The 22,751-nt window shown below is 45.5% G+C and overlaps 1 protein-coding gene across 2 annotated transcripts in view; it reads left to right on the top strand.

Annotated features, from left to right (window-relative positions):
* LOC130273546 (epidermal growth factor receptor-like) overlaps nucleotides 1-22,751 on the top strand; it is a 156,286-nt gene that overhangs the window by 57,622 nt on the left and 75,913 nt on the right. For both annotated transcript variants that reach the window (XM_056520544.1, XM_056520543.1), the window contains 6 exons: nucleotides 66-131; nucleotides 1,840-1,958; nucleotides 8,053-8,191; nucleotides 10,855-10,959; nucleotides 12,369-12,459; nucleotides 21,735-21,793. In XM_056520544.1, the coding sequence (XP_056376519.1) occupies nucleotides 66-131; nucleotides 1,840-1,958; nucleotides 8,053-8,191; nucleotides 10,855-10,959; nucleotides 12,369-12,459; nucleotides 21,735-21,793 (579 nt within the window). The remainder of the gene's footprint in view (nucleotides 1-65; nucleotides 132-1,839; nucleotides 1,959-8,052; nucleotides 8,192-10,854; nucleotides 10,960-12,368; nucleotides 12,460-21,734; nucleotides 21,794-22,751) is intronic.

The following is a 22,751-nucleotide window of genomic DNA, read 5'->3' as shown; positions in this document are numbered from 1 at the left end:
ATTGTGTTGTAGTGAGCAAGTGAGTATCTCTGTGTTATCTCATATAGTATTCCTTAAAACCACAGGTCCTACATGTGATGTAAACTGCAATGGCTCATGTTGGGGTCCTGGTCCAGAAAACTGTCAAATACGTAAGGACACTATTATATTTCTCGGTTTGCTGCATGAATATTTAGGAAAATCTAATGTACAATATGTGTATTATAATACTGAAATGCATGATCGATAACTATTGCCATATTGGCATTACTGAACTAAGTCAAAAACTACCATTTTAGTAAAAAGTACTATTTTAGTAAAAGGTACCAATAGGTACTAGACTTGTTAAAGGAATACTGTAGTGGAATGTTACTTATCCTCTATCCGAAGGAGCAGGGATAAGTTATAGATCGCGGGGGGATCCGACCGTTGGGACCCCCGCGATCTCCTTATGGGGCTACGGCATTTCGCGGGAAGGGGGGTGTTCCGCCCCCCGCATGACGTGGCGGCCGACATGCCGCCTCCATGTATCCCACAGAAATACATGGAGGGGTGGTATCTGCCGCGGCTTCCTGCGGGGTGGCACGGCGTTTCCTGCGGACTGTTGCAGCGCCGTACAGGAGATCCCGTGGGGTTCCATAGGTATTACCCCTGCAATCTATAACTTATCCTCTATCCTTTGCATAGAGGATAAGTTATATTCCACTACAGTATTCCTTTAAAGGGGTTTTTCAGGCTAATAAAAATATTAGGATGTAGGAGATAAAGATAGAGAAAAACAAACACTATAATAATACCTCTTGTCACTCCTAGTCTAGAGCTGCTGCCATTCCAAAGTCCCTTAAGGAAGTGCCCTGATGATGTCACTATATACTGTACAAGGAACACTGCAGTCTTTTACTGGCTCCACCGGTCACATGCATTTGCTCTGACATGTATCCACTAAGACCAGCATTTGAATTCAGAACCCCTTAGGGTATGTTCACACTACGGATAATGAACGGAATCTCTGCGGAGATTCCATTCTGGCAGCCGCCGCAATACTTCAGCAGTAGGACCGCGCGGCACTGCGCCGTCACCATTGACGGCAATGCAGTGTTCACGGACTTTGTTCTTGCTTTCATGTTCTTTCTTTGCGCAAAACAATTTCAGCGGCGGAATTGTCCGCCGCTGAAGTTCCGCAGTGTGAATGGGTCTCGTTGAAGACCCATTCACACTGATGTTTATGTTCACAGCACGTAATTCCGTTCACAGCATTCCGCTCAAGGAATTCCGTGGTAATTATGTAGTGTTAACATACCCTTACACAGTGTACAGTAATCTTGTCTGGGTATTTCTGTCAGGAACTCCAGAGCAGTTATGGTGCTGCTCCAGGAGCAATTTAATGGCTTTTATTAGCCTGGAAACCCCCATTAATGTTTTAAAATGTAGAGAAATTCTTCCAGAGCTAAGTATAATTTTTGCTTCTTAATTTCTCCGCTTCGTACTTATGTATCCTACAGCCCCTTTATTTTATTCTTCCAGTTTCAACTACTACAAATTCTACATGTCCGATATTTCCCCCCCCAGCCCTTCCCACCCACCCCCCCCCCCCCCCCCGCTTATCTTCTGTAAAATATTAGCCACCGAGGAACCCATTTAAGTCAATGGAATCCGTCAGTATCCATTGGTTTCCATTGTGCAAAGGGTCTGTTTGGCTTTCTTTTTTGGCACCAAACGGACCCTTAGGGGATGGAGCACAGTGGTGGTGTGCACGTAGCCTAATTTGTTGAGAAAGTATTTTCTTGCTTAAAATCACATTTCACATATCACATATTTTATTTTGTGTTTCCAAAAGTCATTTTATCTCATTTCTTTCAGTCACAAAACTCAATTGTGCCCAGGAGTGTTCAGGACGGTGCCGGGGGCCTGATCCCAGTGACTGCTGTCATAGTCAGTGTGCAGCTGGCTGTACAGGTCCTAAAGAATCAGACTGCCTGGTAATACAGAAAGATTAAAATAAGCTGCATAAATGACTTATCTGTAAATGTGTAAATAAATATTATACACAGTTTGTAAAATTTTCCGCCTATACAAATGTTTTTAGTCTACACTTGTTGAACAGGTTTTCAAATTGGTAAGTGAGTTGTATTGTTCCGCAGTGATCAAGGAAAGGGGGCTGAAAATGATGTTTCGGCATGCAGATGTTTTTCAAGCTGTATAGATTCTCAGTGCATTCAGTGTGACTGCTGTAAAAGGCTGCCCAAGACTAGCACACATTCTTACATCTATGATAAGGCTGCCATTTTTGTTACTTGGCTCCACAAAGGCACATCTTAGTATTCCATCAGTGGCAGTGGAAGGGTTAAAAGAAATTTGTAGTGTTTGGACATCACAATATTTCTTAAAGAGGTACTCCGCTGTGTTCCGAACGCTTGGAGCGGGCGGTGGGGGTCGTGATGTCACAGCCACGCCCCTCGTGAGGTCACACCATGCGCCCTCAATGCAAGTCTATGTGAGGGTGGATGTGATGTCACAACCCCTGCCTTTTGATAGGGGATAAGATATCTAGGAGGCGGTGTACCCCTTTAAGCATTTGAAGGAACGCTTATGTAAAAGGGCCAGTAATCAGCTTATGAACAGGAAAATGCGTTTTCATAGGCTGATCGTATCTTAGGTTTTGCCAATAAAATCTTGTTATTGGCCAGACATTGCCTCTGTAAACAGGGGATGTGTCGACAACGATGATGAATTTAACCCCTTAACGACGCAGGACGTATATTTACGTCCTGCGCCGGCTCCCGCGATATGAAGCGGGATCGCGCCGCGATCCCGCATCATATCGCGTGGGTCCCGGCGCTAATCAACGGCCGGGACCCGCGGCTAATACCACACATCGCCAATCGCGGCGATGTGCGGTATTAACCCTTTAGAAGCGGCGGTCAAAGCTGACCGCCGCTTCTAAAGTGAAACTGAAAGTATCCCGGCTGCTCAGTCGGGCTGTTCGGGACCGCCGCAGTGAAATCGCGGCATCCCGAACAGCTGATCGGACACCGGGAGGGCTCTTACCTGCCTCCTCGGTGTCCGATCGACGAATGACTGCTCCGTGCCTGAGATCCAGGCAGGAGCAGTCAAGCGCCGATAACAGTGATCACAGGCGTGTTAATACACGCCTGTGATCAGGATGAGAGATCAGTGTGTGCAGTGTTATAGGTCCCTATGGGACCTATAACACTGCAAAAAAAAAGTAAAAAAAAAGTGTTAATAAAGGTCATTTAACCCCTTCCCTAATAAAAGTTTGAATCACCCCCCTTTTCCCATAAGAAAAATAAAACAGTGTAAAAAAAAAAATAAATAAACATATGTGGTATCGCCGCGTGCGTAAATGTCCGAACTATAAAAATATATCATTAATTAAGCCGTACGGTCAATGGCGTACGCGCAAAAAAATTCCAAAGTCCAAAAAAGCGTATTTTGGTAACTTTTTATAACATTAAAAAATGAATAAAAAGTGATCAAAAAGTCAGATCAAAACAAAAATCATACCGATAAAAACTTCAGATCACGGCGCAAAAAATGAGTCCTCATACCGCCCCGTACGTGGAAAAATAAAAAAGTTATAGGGGTCAGAAGATGACATTTTTAAACGTATATGTCACGATGCCGGCTGGCAGGTAGGAGGTGGATCCTCTGTGCCAGAGAGGGATTGGCGAGGACCGCGCTAGTGGACCGGTTCTAAGTCACTACAGGTTTTCACCAGAGCCCGCCGCAAAGCGGGATGGTCTTGCTGCGGCGGTAGTGACCAGGTCGTATCCACTAGCAACGGCTCAACCTCTCTGACTGCTGAAGATAGGCGCGGTACAAGGGAGTAGACAGAAGCAAGGTCGGACGTAGCAGAAGGTCGGGGCAGGCAGCAAGGATCGTAGTCAGGGGCAACGGCAGGAGGTCAGGAACACGGCTAGGAACAAACAAGGGAACGCTTTCACTAGGCACAAGGGCAACAAGATCCGGCCAGGGAGTGCAGGGGAAGTGAGGTATAAGTAGGGAGTGCACAGGTGGAAACTAATTAAGCTAATTGGGAAGATTGGGCCAGGCACCATCATTGGTGCACTGGCCCTTTAAATCGCAGAGACCCGGCGCGCGCGCGCCCTAGGAAGCGGGGCCGCGCGCGCCGGGACAGGACCGACGGAGAGCGAGTCAGGTACGGGGACCGGGGTGCGCATCGCGAGCGGGCGCCACCCGCATCGCGAATCGCATCCCGGCTGGAGGCGGGACCGCAGCGCACCCGGTCAGTGGATCTGACCGGGGCGCTGCAACAACGAGGATGAGGCGAGCGCTCCGGGGAGGAACGGGGACCCGGAGCGCTCGGCGTAACAGTACCCCCCCCCTTGGGTCTCCCCCTCTTCTTGGGGCCAAAGAACCTGAGGAAAAAAAACTCAATTTTTCCGTGATGAGGTCCGATGCACATTAGGAGGGGTTCCGTGCGGTAACGCACGAGACAGTCCAATCTTTCATTGTAAACACAATTGATGTAGAGGGGTCTGGCGAGACTGGTCACAGGGACGTTGAACCTGTTGATAAGAGAGGCCAAAAAAAAATTTCCTGCAGATCCGGAATCCAAGAAGGCCATAGTAGAGAAGGTAGAGGCAGATATCCGCACAGGCACAGTAAGGCGTGGAGAAGCAGAGTTGACATCAAGAACTGTGTCACCTTTGTGCGGAGTAAGCGTACGTCTTTCCAGGCGGGGAGGACGGATAGGACAATCCTTCAGGAAGTGTTCGGTACCGGCATAGTACAGGCAAAGATTCTCCATGCGGCGTGGTGTCCTCTCTAGAGGTGTCAAGCGAGACCGGTCAACTTGCATAGCCTCCGCGGCGGGAAGCACAGGAACGGATTGCAGAGGACCAGAGGAGAGAGGAGCCGGGGAGAAAAAACGCCTCGTGCGAACAAAGTCCATATCCAGGCGGAGCTCCAGACGCCATCCGGAAGAACGCATGTCAATGCGAGTGGCAAGATGAATGAGTTCATGTAGGTTAGCAGGAGTTTCTCGTGCGGCCAGAACATCTTTAATGTTGCTGGATAGGCCTTTTTTAAAGGTCGCGCAGAGAACCTCACTATTCCAGGACAACTCGGAAGCAAGAGCACGGAACTGAATGGCGTACTCGCCAACGGAAGAAACACCCTGGGACAGGTTCAGCAGGGCAGTCTCGGCAGAAGAAGCTCGGGCAGGCTCCTCGAAGACACCACGGACCTCAGCGAAGAAGGACTGGACTGTGGCTGTGGCAGGATCATTGCGGTCCCAGAGTGGTATGGCCCCAGACAAGGCCTTTCCAGAAAGGAGACCACGGCAGAGTCTAGAGTCCTCATCAAATTTGTCCGGCAGGGACAAGCAGGGGTTAGGAGCGGCCGGTTGCTGCGGAGGAGTTGCAGGAGCCGGCGGAGGAGATGGTTGTTGCAGTTGCAGCTGCTGTAACTGTGACTTCAGTTGCTGTGTCACGGTGGACAAGTATGCCAGCTGGTGATTTTGTTGGGTGATCATCGTGGAAATGTCGGCAAGACTTGACAGCGGCACCTCAGCGGAATCCATGGCCGGACGCTGCGGAGGAGTTGCAGGAGACGGCGGAGGAGATGGTTGTTGCAGTTGCAGCTGCTGTGTCAGTGGCAGCAGCTGCTGTAACTGTGACTTCAGTTGCTGTTTCACGGAGGACAAGTATGCCAGCTGGTGATTTTGTTGGGTGATCATCGTGAAAATGTCGGCAAGACTTGACAGCGGCACCTCAGCGGAATCCATGGCCGGATCTACTGTCACGATGCCGGCTGGCAGGTAGGAGGTGGATCCTCTGTGCCAGAGAGGGATTGGCGAGGACCGCGCTAGTGGACCGGTTCTAAGTCACTACAGGTTTTCACCAGAGCCCGCCGCAAAGCGGGATGGTCTTGCTGCGGCGGTAGTGACCAGGTCGTATCCACTAGCAACGGCTCAACCTCTCTGACTGCTGAAGATAGGCGCGGTACAAGGGAGTAGACAGAAGCAAGGTCGGACGTAGCAGAAGGTCGGGGCAGGCAGCAAGGATCGTAGTCAGGGGCAACGGCAGGAGGTCAGGAACACGGCTAGGAACAAACAAGGGAACGCTTTCACTAGGCACAAGGGCAACAAGATCCGGCCAGAGAGTGCAGGGGAAGTGAGGTATAAGTAGGGAGTGCACAGGTGGAAACTAATTAAGCTAATTGGGAAGATTGGGCCAGGCACCATCATTGGTGCACTGGCCCTTTAAATCGCAGAGACCCGGCGCGCGCGCGCCCTAGGAAGCGGGGCCGCGCGCGCCGGGACAGGACCGACGGAGAGCGAGTCAGGTACGGGGACCGGGGTGCGCATCGCGAGCGGGCGCCACCCGCATCGCGAATCGCATCCCGGCTGGAGGCGGGACCGCAGCGCACCCGGTCAGTGGATCTGACCGGGGCGCTGCAACAACGAGGATGAGGCGAGCGCTCCGGGGAGGAACGGGGACCCGGAGCGCTCGGCGTAACAGTATACATTTTCCTGCATGTAGTTATGATTTTTTCCAGAAGTGCGACAAAATCCAACCTATATAAGTAGGGGATCATTTTAACTGTATGGACCTACAGAATAATGATAAGGTGTAATTGTTACCGAAATATGCACTGCGTAGAAACGGAAGCCCCCAAAAGTTACAAAATGGCGTTTTTTTTTCGATTTTGTCGCACAATGATTTTTTTTCCGTTTCGCCGTGCATTTTTGGGTAAAATGACTAATGTCACTGCAAAGTAGAATTGGCGACGCAAAAAATAAGCCATAATATGGATTTTTAGGTGGAAAATTGAAAGGGTTATGATTTTTTAAAGGTAAGGAGGAAAAAACGAAAGTGCAAAAACGGAAAAACCCTGAGTCCTTAAGGGGTTAAAGAGCTGCACCGCCTGCACGACTATTGAGCCATGTGAAGACTCAGTAACTGAGTGCCGATCCCAGATCTCAGAACTCAGAATTTGGTGCTTACACAATAGGGAAGTTTTCCACTTTATGCAAGAGCTCATTCTCTGGTGTTTTAAAGGGGTACTCCACTGACCAGCATGGAACTTAATGTTCAAAATGCTGTTTTGGCGCTGCGGATGTTGGCCGTGCCCCCTCATGACATCGCGGCCACTCCCCCTCAATGCAAGTCTATGGGTGGGGGAATGATGGCCGACCCCCGCAACGCGAAAACAGCGTTCGGAGCATTTAGTTCCATGCTGGCTAGTGGAGCACCCCTTTATAGCGCAACTGTCATGAAATGCTAGTGTAATAACCTGCACATTGCCTTAGTACTGTGTGCAGGTGTTGTGTACAGCAATTATTTTACCTCATATTTGCAGGCTTTCGTGACGCTATAAAGTGCTTTTAATCAAAGCCACTGATGGTCAGATAGGCGTGGTGAGAGGTACGCGATGGCCGGCTGCTGCCACGCCCACCAACACGCCCACTTTGTATCTCAGTGCTGGGATTGCTGTGTGATTGACACACAGGTCCCAGCGCATGCGCCCTTCAACTAATGTAACGTGCGCTCTGCTGCGTGTCATCCAGCGAGTACTCGCTCCCGCCGCCGTCGTGATCCTCAGTGCACCTGCGCAGGGCTAGGTGCTGAGAGCACGGGAGCGAGTGCTCGCTGGAGGAGCGAGCGCTTGCTGGATGACATGCCTATCCGACGGCTTTGATTAAAAGCACTTGTTAGCGTCACGAAATCCTGCAAATATGAGGTAAAATACTTGCTGTACACAACACCTGCACACAGTACAAAGTCTGTGTGCAGGTTATTACACTAAAATGTCATGACAGTTGCGCTTTAAGGATAGAGTGCACTCCCCTGTGGACTTATATTTGAGGTCCAATCAAAGGTTAGTAACTTGTTGACCATTCAAGGACCTTTACTTCCATTACATGTAAACTATTATGTAGCATTATATATTCATCCTTTAAAAGTTAAATAAATAAAATAGGTGAAAATAATATACTTTTTCTGATAAAATTTACTTAAACAAATCATAATTTTCTGATGATTATATTCAATACCCTATAACTCACCTACCACTGCTTTTGTTAAGGCCTGCCTCAGGTTTCGTGATGGGAACACATGCTTGGAAAGCTGCTCTTTGACAGATACATACAACTTAAAGCAAAATCTTCTGGAAGGAACCCCCAAAAAGTATAGTTATGGGTCGTCATGTGTGAAAAAATGTCCACGTGAGTAAACAGCTGTTCACTCCATATGTGCACTACTCATGCCCTGTTTAGGTCTTCTTCATACAGATTTGCACTGTATTTTGTATCAGGATTTTGATGCTGGATGCAAAGACAAGCAGGATCTTTCCATTATCTTTCCCCTGTGTATAAGATCCACTCCTGGTTTTGTATGTGAAAAGTGAAAAAAAAAAATCAAAAACTAAACGTGAAAAATAGATATGTGTATACATATATAAAAGGGGCAAAATTTTTTCTCAACTGGACTTTTTTTTAGCAGAAAAGTCACAGAGGAAAGGGGGAATTATACTGTTCGGAAGTGATTTATTGTTTTTTTGTGCACAAGGGCCCTCATTTACTAAGAGTGTTGTGTAGGTTTCTTTGTGGGTTTTTATTCCCTACAGTTTATTTTCCACGGTATTTACTAAGGTGTTTCCCTACATTTTCCACTTTCCCTACACTTTGCTTTTTTTACACATGTTCTGATCTGTAGGGTTTTCCTCAGCTCAAATCCACCACATTTTATGTGGAAACCTTAGTAAATATGATGTTTTTTTGTGAAAATGTCGGGAACATGCCCCTTTTCGGAGACCACACCCCTTTTTTGGGTTTTCTTAGCAAAATGGAGAGTTAGTCTGGGTTTTTTCAATTCTGGAGCAAATTCTGGCGCAAAATCTGGCGCAGACAGAATTTCTGGCGCAATGCGACAGAATCTGGCGCACAACCCGACAAAACATGTCGGGTTTCCAATAGTAAATGAGGGCCAATGTGTATTAACTTCCTGTGATAGTATGATAAATATGTAGCACAAAAGTAAAATCAAAGCAAAAATAAATAAAAATTACTTCAAAACTCACTTTCCGAAGACAACAATGCTAAATCTCTCCCCTAATACTTAAAGGGGTACTCCGGTGGAAAACAGTAAAGAACTATACAACTTCCTCTGCAGCATACAGCATAATCTAGCTTAGTACTAGAAGGATTACTATTTTTATATACAGCAGCTAAGTACTGGAAGGATTAAGATCTTTATATATACAAGTATATACAACTTCCTCTTAAAGGGGAAGTCCGGTGGAAACAAGTAGAAAACAAATGTTTTCAAATCAACTGGTGCCTGTAAATTACTTCTATTAAAAAATATTAATCCTTCCAGTATTTATTAGCTGCTGTATAAAACAGAGAAATTTGTGAATTTCTTTTCAGTCTGACCACAGTGCTCTCTGCTGACACCTCTGTCCAGATTAGAATCATCTCCCCATAGAAAACCTCTCCTGCTCTGGACAGTTCCTGACACGGACAGAGGTGTCAGTAGAGAGCACTGTTGTAAGACAGAAAAGAACTTTCTCTGTAGTGTATCTGTATTATACAGCAGCTGATAAGTACTGGAAGGGTTAAGATTTTTAAATAGAAGTGATTTACAAATCTGTTTAACTTTCTTGCACCAGTTGATCTGAATTTTTTTTTCCCACCAGAGTTCCTCTTTAAAGGAGTACTCCGGTGCACACTTTTTTCATGTTATCCCGTCCGGGCTGCAAAATAAAAGAAGACACACTTTATCTTACCTGCCAACGAGCCCCCGGAACTCCGGTACAGGTGTTAGGTCCCTGGGCTGTATTCTTCTTACTTCCGGTTAGCCCGGCACGTCACACGGAGCTTCAGCCTATCACCAGCAGAGGCGGGACATCGCTGCGGCCAGTGATAGGCTGAAGCTCCGTGTGACATGCCGGGCTAACAGGAAGTAAGAAGAATACAGCCCAGGGACCGAACACCTGTACCGGAGTGTACCAGAGCTCCGGGGGCTCCTTTAAGGGTAAGGTCACACGTAATGGATCCGCAGCATATTTTCAGCAGCAGCTGGAAGGACAAGGATTAAGATTTTGAATAGAAACAATTTACAAATCTGTTTAACTTTTTGGCACCAGTTGATTTAAAAACATTTGTTTTCCACCAGAGCACCCATGTAAGGGTAGGGTTACACGTAATGGATCCGGAGCATATTTTCCGCTGCAGATCCGCAGGTGACCTGACCCATTTTGTGCCTCCAGCTGCTGCAACCCCCGTTCCCCCGCTTCGCTCAGCCCCTGGCCTGCTCGCAGTGGCAATCCACCACTACGAGCAGCCACACAGAGGGCCTTCAAGTCGTCGGGTGCACTCTGACATTGCGGAGCAGCAGCGATGTTAGGTGTGACCTACCCTAACTCAGAATTTTTCCACCTTTTTTTGGAGCCAGCATAACCACATATGTTGCTAAACCAAGATTGTGGCGGCCGGAGAGAGACCTGTGCATTATATGATCATTCCTGTCAAAATTGCTTCCCTAGTTGCACCTCACAGCAGCTGTGTGGCTCCTGACTGGCAATGCCAACCTGAACCAGCACCAATGCCAATGTCACCTGAACCAGCACCACAATTGGGTGCTATTTTTATATTTACCATGAAGTTCCTAGTGTCCTTTGCATTAGCTGTTTACTATAAACTACATTTTACCATATTTGCCTATAGACTGTAAGCACATGTATAATAAAATAAGTGCAGATAAATGCTTTGGCATCTTGCTCTCCAAAAAATGAGAAAGATTCCCTTTCAATAGCTTTCTATGCACAAGTAAAAGTATACTTCATTTTAGTTTTTTTACTGTAACACTTTTTTTTATTATTATTTAGATAATTACATTGTATCAGATTCTGGATCGTGTATACAGTCATGTGGTATTGGCACATATGCAGTTAGGAATATTGTTTCCCACTATTTCATGCAACAAGATAAAGGTAAATATAACATCAATATTTAAACTAATGGTTTAAAAACTTTATATCAAGTTGTTTATAGTAGAATCTATTTGCCAGGTTTTTGAATTGGAGTCATTCAGAATGATTTGCCGCAATAGCTTAATTTTATAGAATTAGATCCTATTTGTACATAAGAATCTTGTCACCATTATCCCATCCAGGCCCTTACACACAAGATATAGGAATACCGGAAGAATAAGACCCATGTAGAATGGCACTGCAGACTCCCAGGTAAGATGCAAGTAGACCAGGTATTGGAGCGAAGGTTCTCAGCAGAACCGTTTATTAATAGAAAAATAAAATAAAAAACAGGTGATGACGCTTTTCGGGAGGAGCCCTCCCTTCCTCAGATCAGTATACAGGGCTCCTCCTGAAACGTATCATCACCTGTTTTTTTGTTTAATTTTTCTATTAATAAATGGTTTTGCTGAGAACCTTTGTACCAATACCTGGTCTACTTGCATCCTTACCTGGGAGTCTGCAGCGCCATTCTACAGGGGTCTTATTCTTCTGGTATTCCTATATCTTCACATCAGGACAGCTGTTCACTTATTCCTGTGACCCAGAAGGCTGAGCAGCGACTCGAGCATTGAGTACCCCATTATCATTGGGGTGAGAGGCTTACTTTACTCTTTCTGAATGTGAGCGACCATTCTTATGGTTCCTGGGTAATCCACCGAACCCTTTGCTCAAGTTACTGAGGTAATATACAAGGCGCCAGTATCGGTCTCTTTCTTTCAGTAGGTAAGTCAAGGTTTGTGTTTTTATGCTGGCATTCTTCGAAGTGAAATAAAAAAAAAAAAAAAAGCTACAATTCCACAATATGTATATCGAAGAGACAGCTGTTAGAGACAGCTGACTGAAAGGAGTAATGTAACTGGTAGAGATATAATGCATTTGGAAAATCTTCCGACCCTTTTACTTTTTCCGAATTAAAATTTTGCCCTATCAAACTACATGTAATACCCCATAATGAGCACAGCATTAATCCATTTAATAGGCAATCTGCTAATACAGCCTGTCTATGGTAGAGTGTAAAACCAGCTCAGTCACGGCAGGCACCGAAGCCTTTAGAAGGCCTTGGGCTCCCATGACAATGGATCGGCTAGCGCTGGGAACCTCTGTATCTCCTAAACTACCAATGGCGTGCACTGAATGCTGCTGTCAGCTGTTGACAGTGGAATTTCTACATTTAGTACCTGGTAACAGAGATCACTCCATGCGGGCTCTTAGTAGATGCTCTCTGCTGCTGTATACAGTTTGGCTGACATGCATCATACACCCCAACGGCATAATGCCATGTTATTTTATCAGTCTAGTAGCTCTAATATTATGCTGTAATAATAACTTAAGCTTTAATATAAAACAGACTTTTTTCTCTCTTTTAGATAAAAAAAGGGATTGGACTGAATCTGTACAAACATCTCTAAATAATGTTCTAAAGCATAATACATACATCATAACACCTGGAAAAGAGATGTAAGTGATATATTATCCTTTGCCAATGGTATTTGAAAGAAATATTATACTGAAACCATTTGTATTAACCTCCTCTGAAGCATCTTACAATACAGATTGGCCAAAGAATTGTAATTACAGTTTCGCTCAGTCTGATTGGACAAGAGGCACCACATGGTTGTAATACCATGGACATTTGTCAGATCAGGCTGGGTGGCATCTTACTTAGCATACAATGCTTGAGTTTGAACAATGCCCCAAACTCCCATTCAGTTTATCATTCAGCTGGTGTAATAGAACCCACTGAGTGCTTTTACAATGAGCATCTATTGAGAATGTGATAGCAAATCAGTCCTAATAGCTGCTAACAAGACTTAAAGGGGTATTCCAGGAAAAAAACTTTTTTTCTTAAATCAACTAGCTTCAGAAAGTTAAACAGATCTGTAAATTACTTCTATTAAAAAATCTTAATCCTTTCAATATTTATCAGCTGCTGAAGTTGAGTTGTTGTTTTCTGTCTGGAAACAGTGCTCTCTGCTGACATCTCTGCTTGTCTCGGGAACTGCACAAGTGGTTTTATGGGGATTTGCTTCTAAACTGGGCGGTGCCCGAGACACGTGTCTTCAGAGAGCACTTAGATAGAAAAGAACAACTCAACTTCAGCAGCTCATAAGCACTGAAAGGATTAAGATTTTTTAATAGAAGTAATTTACAAATCTGTTTAACTTTCTGGAGCCAATTGATATAAAAAAAAAAGTTTTTTTCCTGGATAACCCCATAACGACGCAGGATGTAAATGTATGTCCTGGTGACCTGGTACTTAACGCACCAGGACGTACATTTACGTCCTATGCATAACCGCGAGCATCAGAGCTGATAGCAGCCAGGGACCCGCCCGTAATGGCAGACATCCGCGATCGCACGGATGTCCGACATTAACCCCTCAGATGCCTTAATCAATACAGATCACGGCATCTGCAGCATCGCGGTACTTTGAATGCATGATCGGATCGCCCGCAGCGCTGCCGCGGAGATCCGATTATCGAGCATGGCAGCCAGAGGTCCCCTCACCTTGCTCCGGCCATCTCCTGGGGTCTTCTGCTCTGGTCTGCGATCGAGCAGACCAGAGCAGAAGATGACCGATAATACTGATCAGTGCTATGTCCTATGCATAGCACTGAACAGTATTAGCAATCGAATGATTGCTATAAATAGTCCCCTATGGGGACTATTAAAGTGTAAAAATAAAAGGAAAAAATAAAAGGAAAAATATTTTAAAAACCCCCTCCCCCAATAAAAACGTAAATTGTCCCATTTTCCCGATTTCACCCCCAAAAAGTGTAAAAAAAATATTTTATATACATATTTGGTATCGCCACGTGTGTAAATATCCCAACTATTAAAATAAAATGTTAATGATACTGTAAGATGAACGGCGTGAACGTAAAAAAAATAAAGTCCAAAATAGCTGTTTTTTTTTATAACATTTTATTCCAGAAAAAAAATAATTAAAAATATTAAACGTTTTATATAAAAGCAAATTTGGTATCAATAAAAATTACAGATCACGGTGCAAAAAATGAGCCCTCATACCGCCGCTTATACGGAAAAATGAAAAAGTTATAGGTCTTCAAAATAGGGGGATTTTAAACGTACTAATTTGGTTAAACAGTTTGCGATTTTTTTTTAGCGCAACAGTAATAGAAAAGTATATTATCATGGGTATCATTTTAATCGTATTGACCAAAAGAATAAAGAACACATGTCATTTTTAACGTAAATTGTACGGCGTAAAAACGAAACCTTCCAAAATTTGCAAGATTTCATTTTTTTAAATTTCCCCACACAAATAGTATTTTTTTGGTTGCACCATACATTTAATGGTAAAGTGAGTGATGGCATTACAACGGTTAAAGGGTTAAAGCCTTTCTATAATTTAAAAAAAAAAAAAAAAAAAGCTTTTGACATGCCACATAGACATGTCAGACATTTTGATTGGTCGGGGTCTCAGTGCTAAGACCTCCACCGATCTTTTGATACAGCCAAGAAAGACGCACATCTGTGCACTTCACTATACAGCACACTGCTCAGTCCGGCTCATTGTAAGAGATAGGTGGCATAGACATACAGTGGAGCCCATCTCATGCAATAAGGCAGATTGAATGGCGAGCTGGTGAGTGAAGTGCCCAACTGCATGCTTTTCCTTTCTATATGTAGAGATTAGTTGAGGTCTTGGCTCTAAGGTTTTGACTGATGTAAACTTTTAACATGTCTGTGTCAGGTCAAAAGTGTTTTCCAAATAATAGTAACACTTTAAAGGGGTAGTCCAGCTTAGAACTTTTTTGACCAACCATCCCGGGGCTACCAGCTTATACAACAACAAACTGGATTTCCCTGCTGCCACACCTTTGGTGCCCCAATATTCGTGTTCCAGTATTTTTCCTGCTTGCTGGTGGTCAACGCTTCACATTGCTATTCAGCTGATTGCCGCTTGCAACGATGTTCCACCTCGGCCAGCAATAAGTCGTTTATAAGAAGGATTCCACTACTAAGCCTGAAAAACTGTTGCTGCTTGATTGGTATCTGGCTGAGAATGAAAATATGGGGAACCACATGGGTTTTTTCATAAAGAATTTTCATTCTAAGCCAGATACCAACCAAGCAGCAACAGCCTGACGTTACAAGGTTGAATAAGGACTATTGTTATTGGCCCTCCTATATAATGCCAGCTTCTTACCCAACCTAGGCCCAGGAGCGCCTGTTGGTACTAGCTCTTCCCCAGGGGCATAGAAACCCCTACGAATCTGGGGGGGAGGGGGGGGGGGGCGGCAGCATTTTAAGTGGGTGTGGCAATGTGAGAGTGGAGCTACAAAGGTGTGGGATTATTCAATGTTACATGATTCTATTAAAGGAAAACAGTCATCCTGTTCACCCACACTCAACCCAATACACTTGGTTATAGTGCAGGTGAACAGGAGACCAATGAGGGGTCACTGACTCCTTTACGTACCTGTACTCCGGAGATCTGCTTCCATCTTCCGTGAATTGCATGCTGGAGGCTGGGCCCGCTGGCTCAATTTAAATATTATTTGTCGCGGGTCAACTGAGCGCTCACGTGACCCGTGACAATGAATATTCAAAATGAGCCGGGGGGCGCATCTCCAGTGCACAAATCACGGACGATGGAATCAGATCTCCGGAGTGCAGGTACGTAAAGGAGTCAGTGTCCCCTCATCAGTCTCCTGTTCACCTGCACTATAACCCAGTTTATTGAGTTTAGTGAGGATGACTGTTTTCCTTTAAAATTGAGCTTTAGGCTCCCCATTACAGGTACCATTGGGGAGCAGTGAATGCAGGAGACAGCAATTCAGGCAGGACTGTGGGAGGTCAGGCTCTCTACAGCCTGTGTAGGCACCATTAAGTCATGCATTGCTTATCCTCTACTGATCCAAAGTTATATCCTGTATTATACTTCAGAGCTGCACTTACTATTCTGCTGGTGGGGTCACTGTGTACATACATTACATTACTTATCCAGTACTGATCCTGAGTTATATCCTGTATTATACTCCATAGCTATACTCACTATTCTACTGGTGAGGTCACGGTGTACATACATTACTTATCCTGTACTGATCCTGAGTTATATCCTGTATTATACTCCAGAGCTGTGCTCACTATTATGCTGGTGAGGTCACTGTGTACATACATTACATTACTTATCCTGTACTGATCCTGAGTTATATCCTGTATTATACTCCATAGCTATACTCACTATTCTGCTGGTAAGGTCACTGTGTACATACATTACATTACTTATCCTGTACTGATCCTGAGTTATATCCTGTATTATACTCCATAGCTATACTCACTATTCTGCTGGTGAGGTCACGGTGTACATACATTACATTACTTATCCTGTACTGATCCTGAGTTATATCCTGTATTATACTCCAGAGCTGTGCTCACTATTCTGCTGGTGAGGTCACTGTGTACATACATTCCAATACTAATCCTGCACTGATCCTGAGTTATATCCTGTATTATACTCCATAGCTATACTCACTATTCTGCTGGGGGGGATCACTGTGTTCATACATTACATTACTTATCCTGCACTGATCCTGAGTTATATCCTGTATTATACTCCAGAGCTGCACTCACTATTCTGCTGGTGGGATCACTGTGTTCATACATTACAATACTTGTCTTGTACTGATCCTGAGTTATATCCTGTATTATACTCCAGAGCTGTACTCACTATTCTGCTGGTGAGGTCAGTGTGCACATACATTACATTACTTATCCTGTACTGGTCCTGAATTATATCCTGTATTATACTCCCAGAGCTGTAATCACTATTCTGCTGGTGAGGTCACTGTGTATATGCATTACATTACTTATACTGTAATGATCCTGAGTTATATCCTGTATTATACTCCAGAGCTGTACTCACTATTCTGCTGGTGGGGTCACTGTGTACATATATTACTTTACTTATCCTGTACTGATCCTGAATCTTAATTATCTATAGTTGTTTTTGGTACTATCAATTAGTATCTCCTATCAGTACTGTGTGATACAGCCTTCACCATGTAGACTCACCCAGAGTACACAGGTCTTGAGCGGGGTGGGCACACTGTTGCAGTGCACCAGCACGTTACTGCTGTACCCACTGAAAGCCAGTGATCCTCCGACCATGACAGCGGCTGCAGCACTGTGAATGTGAGGCAGATGTTTGGGCATGGCTCCTGCTCTACATCTGGCAGTTACTGGGCATCTAAAATCTTCTCCCATTACTGTCTATACAGGGAGAGATCTTCACAACATGCCAGGAATACAAATAGATGAGGCTCCTGTCTTGCTGCCTGATCAGAGTCCCCCAGATTGCTCTGTGCCCCAGACCCCCCTGTCCTCCTCCAGACCCCCTCTGTACTTCCAACTGCTCTGTACCCCAGACTCTTCTGCACCTCAGACTGATTTATACCCCTTCAATCTTCTCCAGACACCTCTGTACCCCCAGAACACTGTATTGCAGGTACCTGTCCTCTCCAGACCCCTCTGTCCTCCCCAGACCCCTTTGTAACCCAGACCCCTCTGTCCACTCCAGACCATTCTGTCCACTCCAGACCCCTTTGTCCTCTCTAGACCCCTCTGTACCCCAGACCCCTCTGTCCTTCCAAGAACCCTCTGTACCCCCAGACCCCTCTGTCCTCTCCAGACCCCTCTGTTCCCTCCAGATTCCTGTCCTCTCCAAACCCCTCTGTACTCCCACAACTCTCTGAATTTCAGACACCTGTCCTCCAGACTCTTCTGTCCTCCCCAGACCACTCTGTCCTCCCCAGACCACTCTGTCCTCCCCAGACCACTCTGTACACTCCAGACCACTGTGTCCTCCCTAGACCTCTCTGTACACTAGATCCATTTGTTCTCTCCAGACCTCTGTCATCCCCAGACGACTCCGTCCTCTCCTGATCACTTTGTACACTCCAGACCCATCTGTCCTCCCCAGACCCCTCGGTCCTCCCTAGACCCCTCGGTCCTCCCCAGACCCATCTGTCTACTCCAGACCCATCTGTCTACTCCAGACCCATCTGTCTACACCAGACCCCTGTCTACTCCAGACCACTCTGCCCCCCCAGACCACTCTGTACACGAGACCCCTCTTTACACCAGACCCTTTTGTCCTCTCCAGACCCCTCTGTACCCCAGACCTCTATGTACCCCAGGTCCTTCTGTATCCTAGGCCTCTCTGTCCTCTCTAGACCCTCTGTACCTTAGACTGCTCTGTACACTCCAGACCCCTTTGTACCTTAGACCCCCGTCCTCTCTAGACCCCCGTCCTCTCCAGACCCCTCTGTACCCCAGACCCTCTGTGTGCCAGACCCCTCTGTCCTCCCCAGACCCTTCTGATCTCCCTAGTCCCTTCTGTCCTCCCCAGACCCATCTGTTCAATCCAGACCCACTCTGTCCTCCCCAGACCACTCTGTCCTCCCAGACCACTCTGTCCACTCCAGACCACTCTGTACCCCAGACTCCTCTGTACACCAGACCCCTTTGTCCTCTCCAGACCCCTCTGTACCCCAGACCCCTTTGTCCTCTCTGTACCCCAGACCCTTCTGTACCCCAGGCCTCTCTGTCCTCTCAAGACCTCTGTACCTTAGACCGCTCTGTAGGCTCCAGACCCCTTTGTACCATAGACCCCCCTGTCCTCTCCAGACCTCTGTACTCCAGACCACTCTGTCCTTCCCAGACCACTCTGTCCTCCCCAGACCTCTCTGTCCTCCCAGACCCCTGTGTACACCAGGCCCATTTGTCCACTCCAAGCCCATTTGTCCACTCCAGGCCCATCTGTCCACTCCAGACCCCTATGTACACCTGACCCCTTTGTCCTCTCCAGTTCCCTCTGTACACCAGACCCCTTTGTCCTCTCCAGACCCCTCTGTACATCAGATCCCTTTGTCCTCTCCAGACCCCAATGTACCCTAGAACCTTCTATACCCTAGGCCTCTGTGTCCTCTCCAGACTCTCTGTACCAGACTACTCTGTAGGCTCCAGACCCCTCTGTACCCCAGACCCTCCTGTCCTCTCCAGACCCTCTGTGTCCCAGACCCTTCTGTACTCAAGACCCCTCTGTCTTTTCTATCTGCCAGGACCTTCCTAATGATGTAATTGCAGGTCTTAGCAGATAGAATGTAAGTTCCTCTGCTTTGTGCAGCCTGGACAGGTCAAGGTCCACATTCACATTCGCAGCTTGCAGCGATTTGGCTAAAAATTGATGCGATTTATGTAAAATTTGGAAGTGGAAGTATGGACCTAAAGCTGTCCAGGAGGCCCCCCTTTGGGTTGCCCAGGTTAACCCCCCTTCCCCCATAACACCTACCATGAGCTTAATACTGGCCACATTCTAAAGTCTCCTGTGACTGTCCCTGCCAGCTTCTCCTCTTTGGCATGCAGGGAGCTCCCAGCATGCACTGGGCTTTTAAAGTGGCAGCGGCTGGTGGTGGGGATCTCTTCAACATTGGTCCCCCGCATGAATTCCTTGGGGGGGATCCGTCCCCCTCATCCCCCCCCCCCCGATTCCTACGCCCATCTTCCCAGTATCCCTGTGGGGGCCGGTACAAGGGTAATAATTGAGGGTTAGTGCTAGCAGTTTTTGGGGCTTACACTAACCCCAACAGGAAAACCCGCAAATCAGGAAGTGGTGGCTCCTTGAACAGAGCGACATTCGTCCAGCCACCACCTTTGCAAAGCCTCTCTGGTCACCACCTGCGCCGCAAGTAGTGCCGATAGTAAAAACGGGGTCTGAAAACCCCCAGCCGCACCATCCAGGTATTTATTTGGACCCATCTCTTACAGCCGTACTGGTGTCACCCGCTTTACCAGCAGTTCTTGGACTTTCTACCTTTGAAGAATTTGTCTGACCCGTGACTACTGCCACAAGAGAAGCAAGCGTGTTTAAATTTTCACTTTGCCCCAAATTTACATCACCCTTTTTAAAAGAGAAAGCACAGTCCCTTGTGCACTGCTGTTCAACTAACAGACTGTCCTGAATCCCCAGCCCCCATTAAAAAAGCTGAGCCACTCTCATCAGGGTCACAACCTGAACCATAGGGCAAAATCCTCTATACCTTTTTCTCATCCTCATTTTGGCTATCATCCCAATTCAACTTATCTAGGCAAAAATTCTCCACCATACAAATCAATTTGAAGACTTCCTGCCTAAAGTGAGCCCTCAGCAGCTCCTTGGAGCACACATACACTTTCCCCTTCGCCATATCATCGATCACTGTCCTTCTCCATCAGTCACCTGGGTCTGAAGGAGAACAGAAGCACCAGAGTGTACTGCACCCCCCCCCCCTCTTCCCCACCTATTTACCCCACTTGCCTTCTTTGGCACCACACTGACCCCTCCACCAACACTGCAGATACCAGACCCTCCATGACTGAGTGCCCCCATGCTGTCAATGGCAACTCCCCCCAGACCCTATACTCCACCCCGTAAATGCATTGTGCTACCTTTAAAAAGGTTTCTGGCCAGACTCATTCTGCAAGACAGAGGCCACTGATCACAACCTCCTCTAGCCAGAAGAACACTCCAGATCCTCATCTCACAAAACAGGCCACCAATTTATTTCTTTAGACAAGCCTGCCAAGCCTGTTCTCGCTCCAACGCCATCCCACATCTGTTAGGGGCTTAAACCATCACTGAATGGTCCCGCAGTTTAACAGGATTTCTCCCATCACAAAACCAGCAGAAGGTCGCAGTCCCACCTGGTAACCATGTTGGAGGGTCCCAACAGGGGCTTCTTACTCTGCATTAGATCCAGGGGGTCTTGTCTAGTCTCCAGAGTTCTGGAAGCCTTATCGTATGTGGCTGGTTGAATTCTGTTAAGACAGAGGCAGAAGTCTCGCCAAATCCTTCCAGAAGGCCCTGAATTGGGGCCGGAAGCCAACCTGTACCCTGGCTGTTGGCTTCATCGTGAAGCTGGACCCACAGCTTGTCAAGGGACATAATGGCCCTGATTTACTATTGGAAACCAGACCTGTATTGTCAGGTTGCACGCCAGAATTTAGCGCCTTGCGCCAAAAATTTAAAAACTCGACTAACTCTCTCTAAGAAAACTAGAAAAAGGGGTATGGTCGTTGGGAAAAGGGGCATGTCCCCGGCATTTTCCAAAAATCCCAACATATTTACTAAGGTTTCCACAGAAAATGTGGTGGATTTGAGCTGTGGAAAACCCCACAGCTCAGAGCAGTTGTAAAAAGAGCAAAATGTAGGAAAAAGTGCAAAAATGCAGGGAAACCTTAGTAAATACAATGGAAAAATATTTGTAGGGAATTAAAACTCACAAAGGAAACTACACTATATTCTTTGTAAATCAGGGAAAATGTCTACACACTGGGTAAGTAGGTATTCTTACTTCTGTCCCACTCAGAGCCTTTTTACCTTGAATTATACTGTAATCTTTTTTGTGCCATAAATACCTTTCCCTTCATTTTTTTAAGCCCTTCCAACCCCCACTCTTTCCAACCCAGTCATGATGGTCTCCCAAGGCTTCTGGGTCCAGGCTTACTGGAGCCCTGAGAATTAATGTATTTATTAAATAATACATTCATTAATTAAAAATGACATTTCAATAACCTATTCCTACATCTTATTACAAACATTCAGTAGAATAAGGTTTTGGGGTACAGTTACAGTTTATTAATAATCTACTAGTAAATTATGTTGCTACCTATTAAAGTCTGTAATGCATTGCTTAACTTGAACACTATTCATATTTTCATGACAGTTATAATATCACATCCAAACTGGACAAACCAAAAGTGGATGCTATAAGTAATAAAAAAGGTAAGGTCTTGAAGTGATTTTCCTCATGAATTATTGCATGATTTTGTTAATCAATATAACAATAACTGTGATGGGGCACAGACCTATTTCCTTACTTTTTTCTAGTGTTAGCACTGCATTTTTGTTCATGATGTGATTCAGATTTTAAGTGAATCGTGAAAAAAAAAAAAAAAAGGATGCTTATATTTTTGAATCTCATCATCTGGATACAGAATTATTCTCCGTAATGGGGGTGGCGGTATGCTTATTAATTTACTTCCTTAGGCTGGGATTTCACTTGCCAATTTTTTTTTTTTTTTTAGAAAAGTATATTCAAAAGGAATGGAAAATATAAAGGAAAAAATTCTCCATTCTGCTGGATCCACTTCTGGCTTTAGCTCAAACACTTTTTAAAAACCGGCTAAGTAGAAAACCCAGCCTAAGACAAATACTGATGAATGTATTACCCTGCCACAATCCTCTCTTGCACCCTTGCAACACCTTTGTTAAAACACAAAATTCCAAATAGACATTATAGTAGAATTATGAGGTTATCCAGAATTATAAAAGGTGCTTTTTTGTTCTTAGACCCAACACCACACTTGCACATGGGCTGTATTTAATATTGTAGTTTAACCCATTTACTTCACTACAGCAGTGATCGAGAGCCTAAGGAGTTGTGCTGTTTCTGGGGGTAAAAGCTGACTTTTCTTTCCTTAAATTTGTACAACCCTTTTAAATCTGCATGAAACATTGGTTACTTTGTAACAATTTTGTTCTACTTATGTTACACTGCATTTAGTTACACAATGTTTCAATTTCCTTTTAAATTGTCTTTCAAAGACGGAGACTAAATATCCTAACATATCTGACTGTCATAGTAACACGAGTCCATTGACTCATGTGCTGGCCAGTGATCACTATGCTGTGCTGCTGCACCTGGCTGTATTGAAAGTAAATGTGGTCGCATTGTGGCCTG

Source organism: Hyla sarda, chromosome 5 (genome assembly GCF_029499605.1).
Source record: "Hyla sarda isolate aHylSar1 chromosome 5, aHylSar1.hap1, whole genome shotgun sequence".
NCBI lineage: Eukaryota > Metazoa > Chordata > Amphibia > Anura > Hylidae > Hyla > Hyla sarda.
Note: the sequence above shows the minus strand (reverse complement) of the source record. Positions and strands in the feature narration are given on the sequence as shown.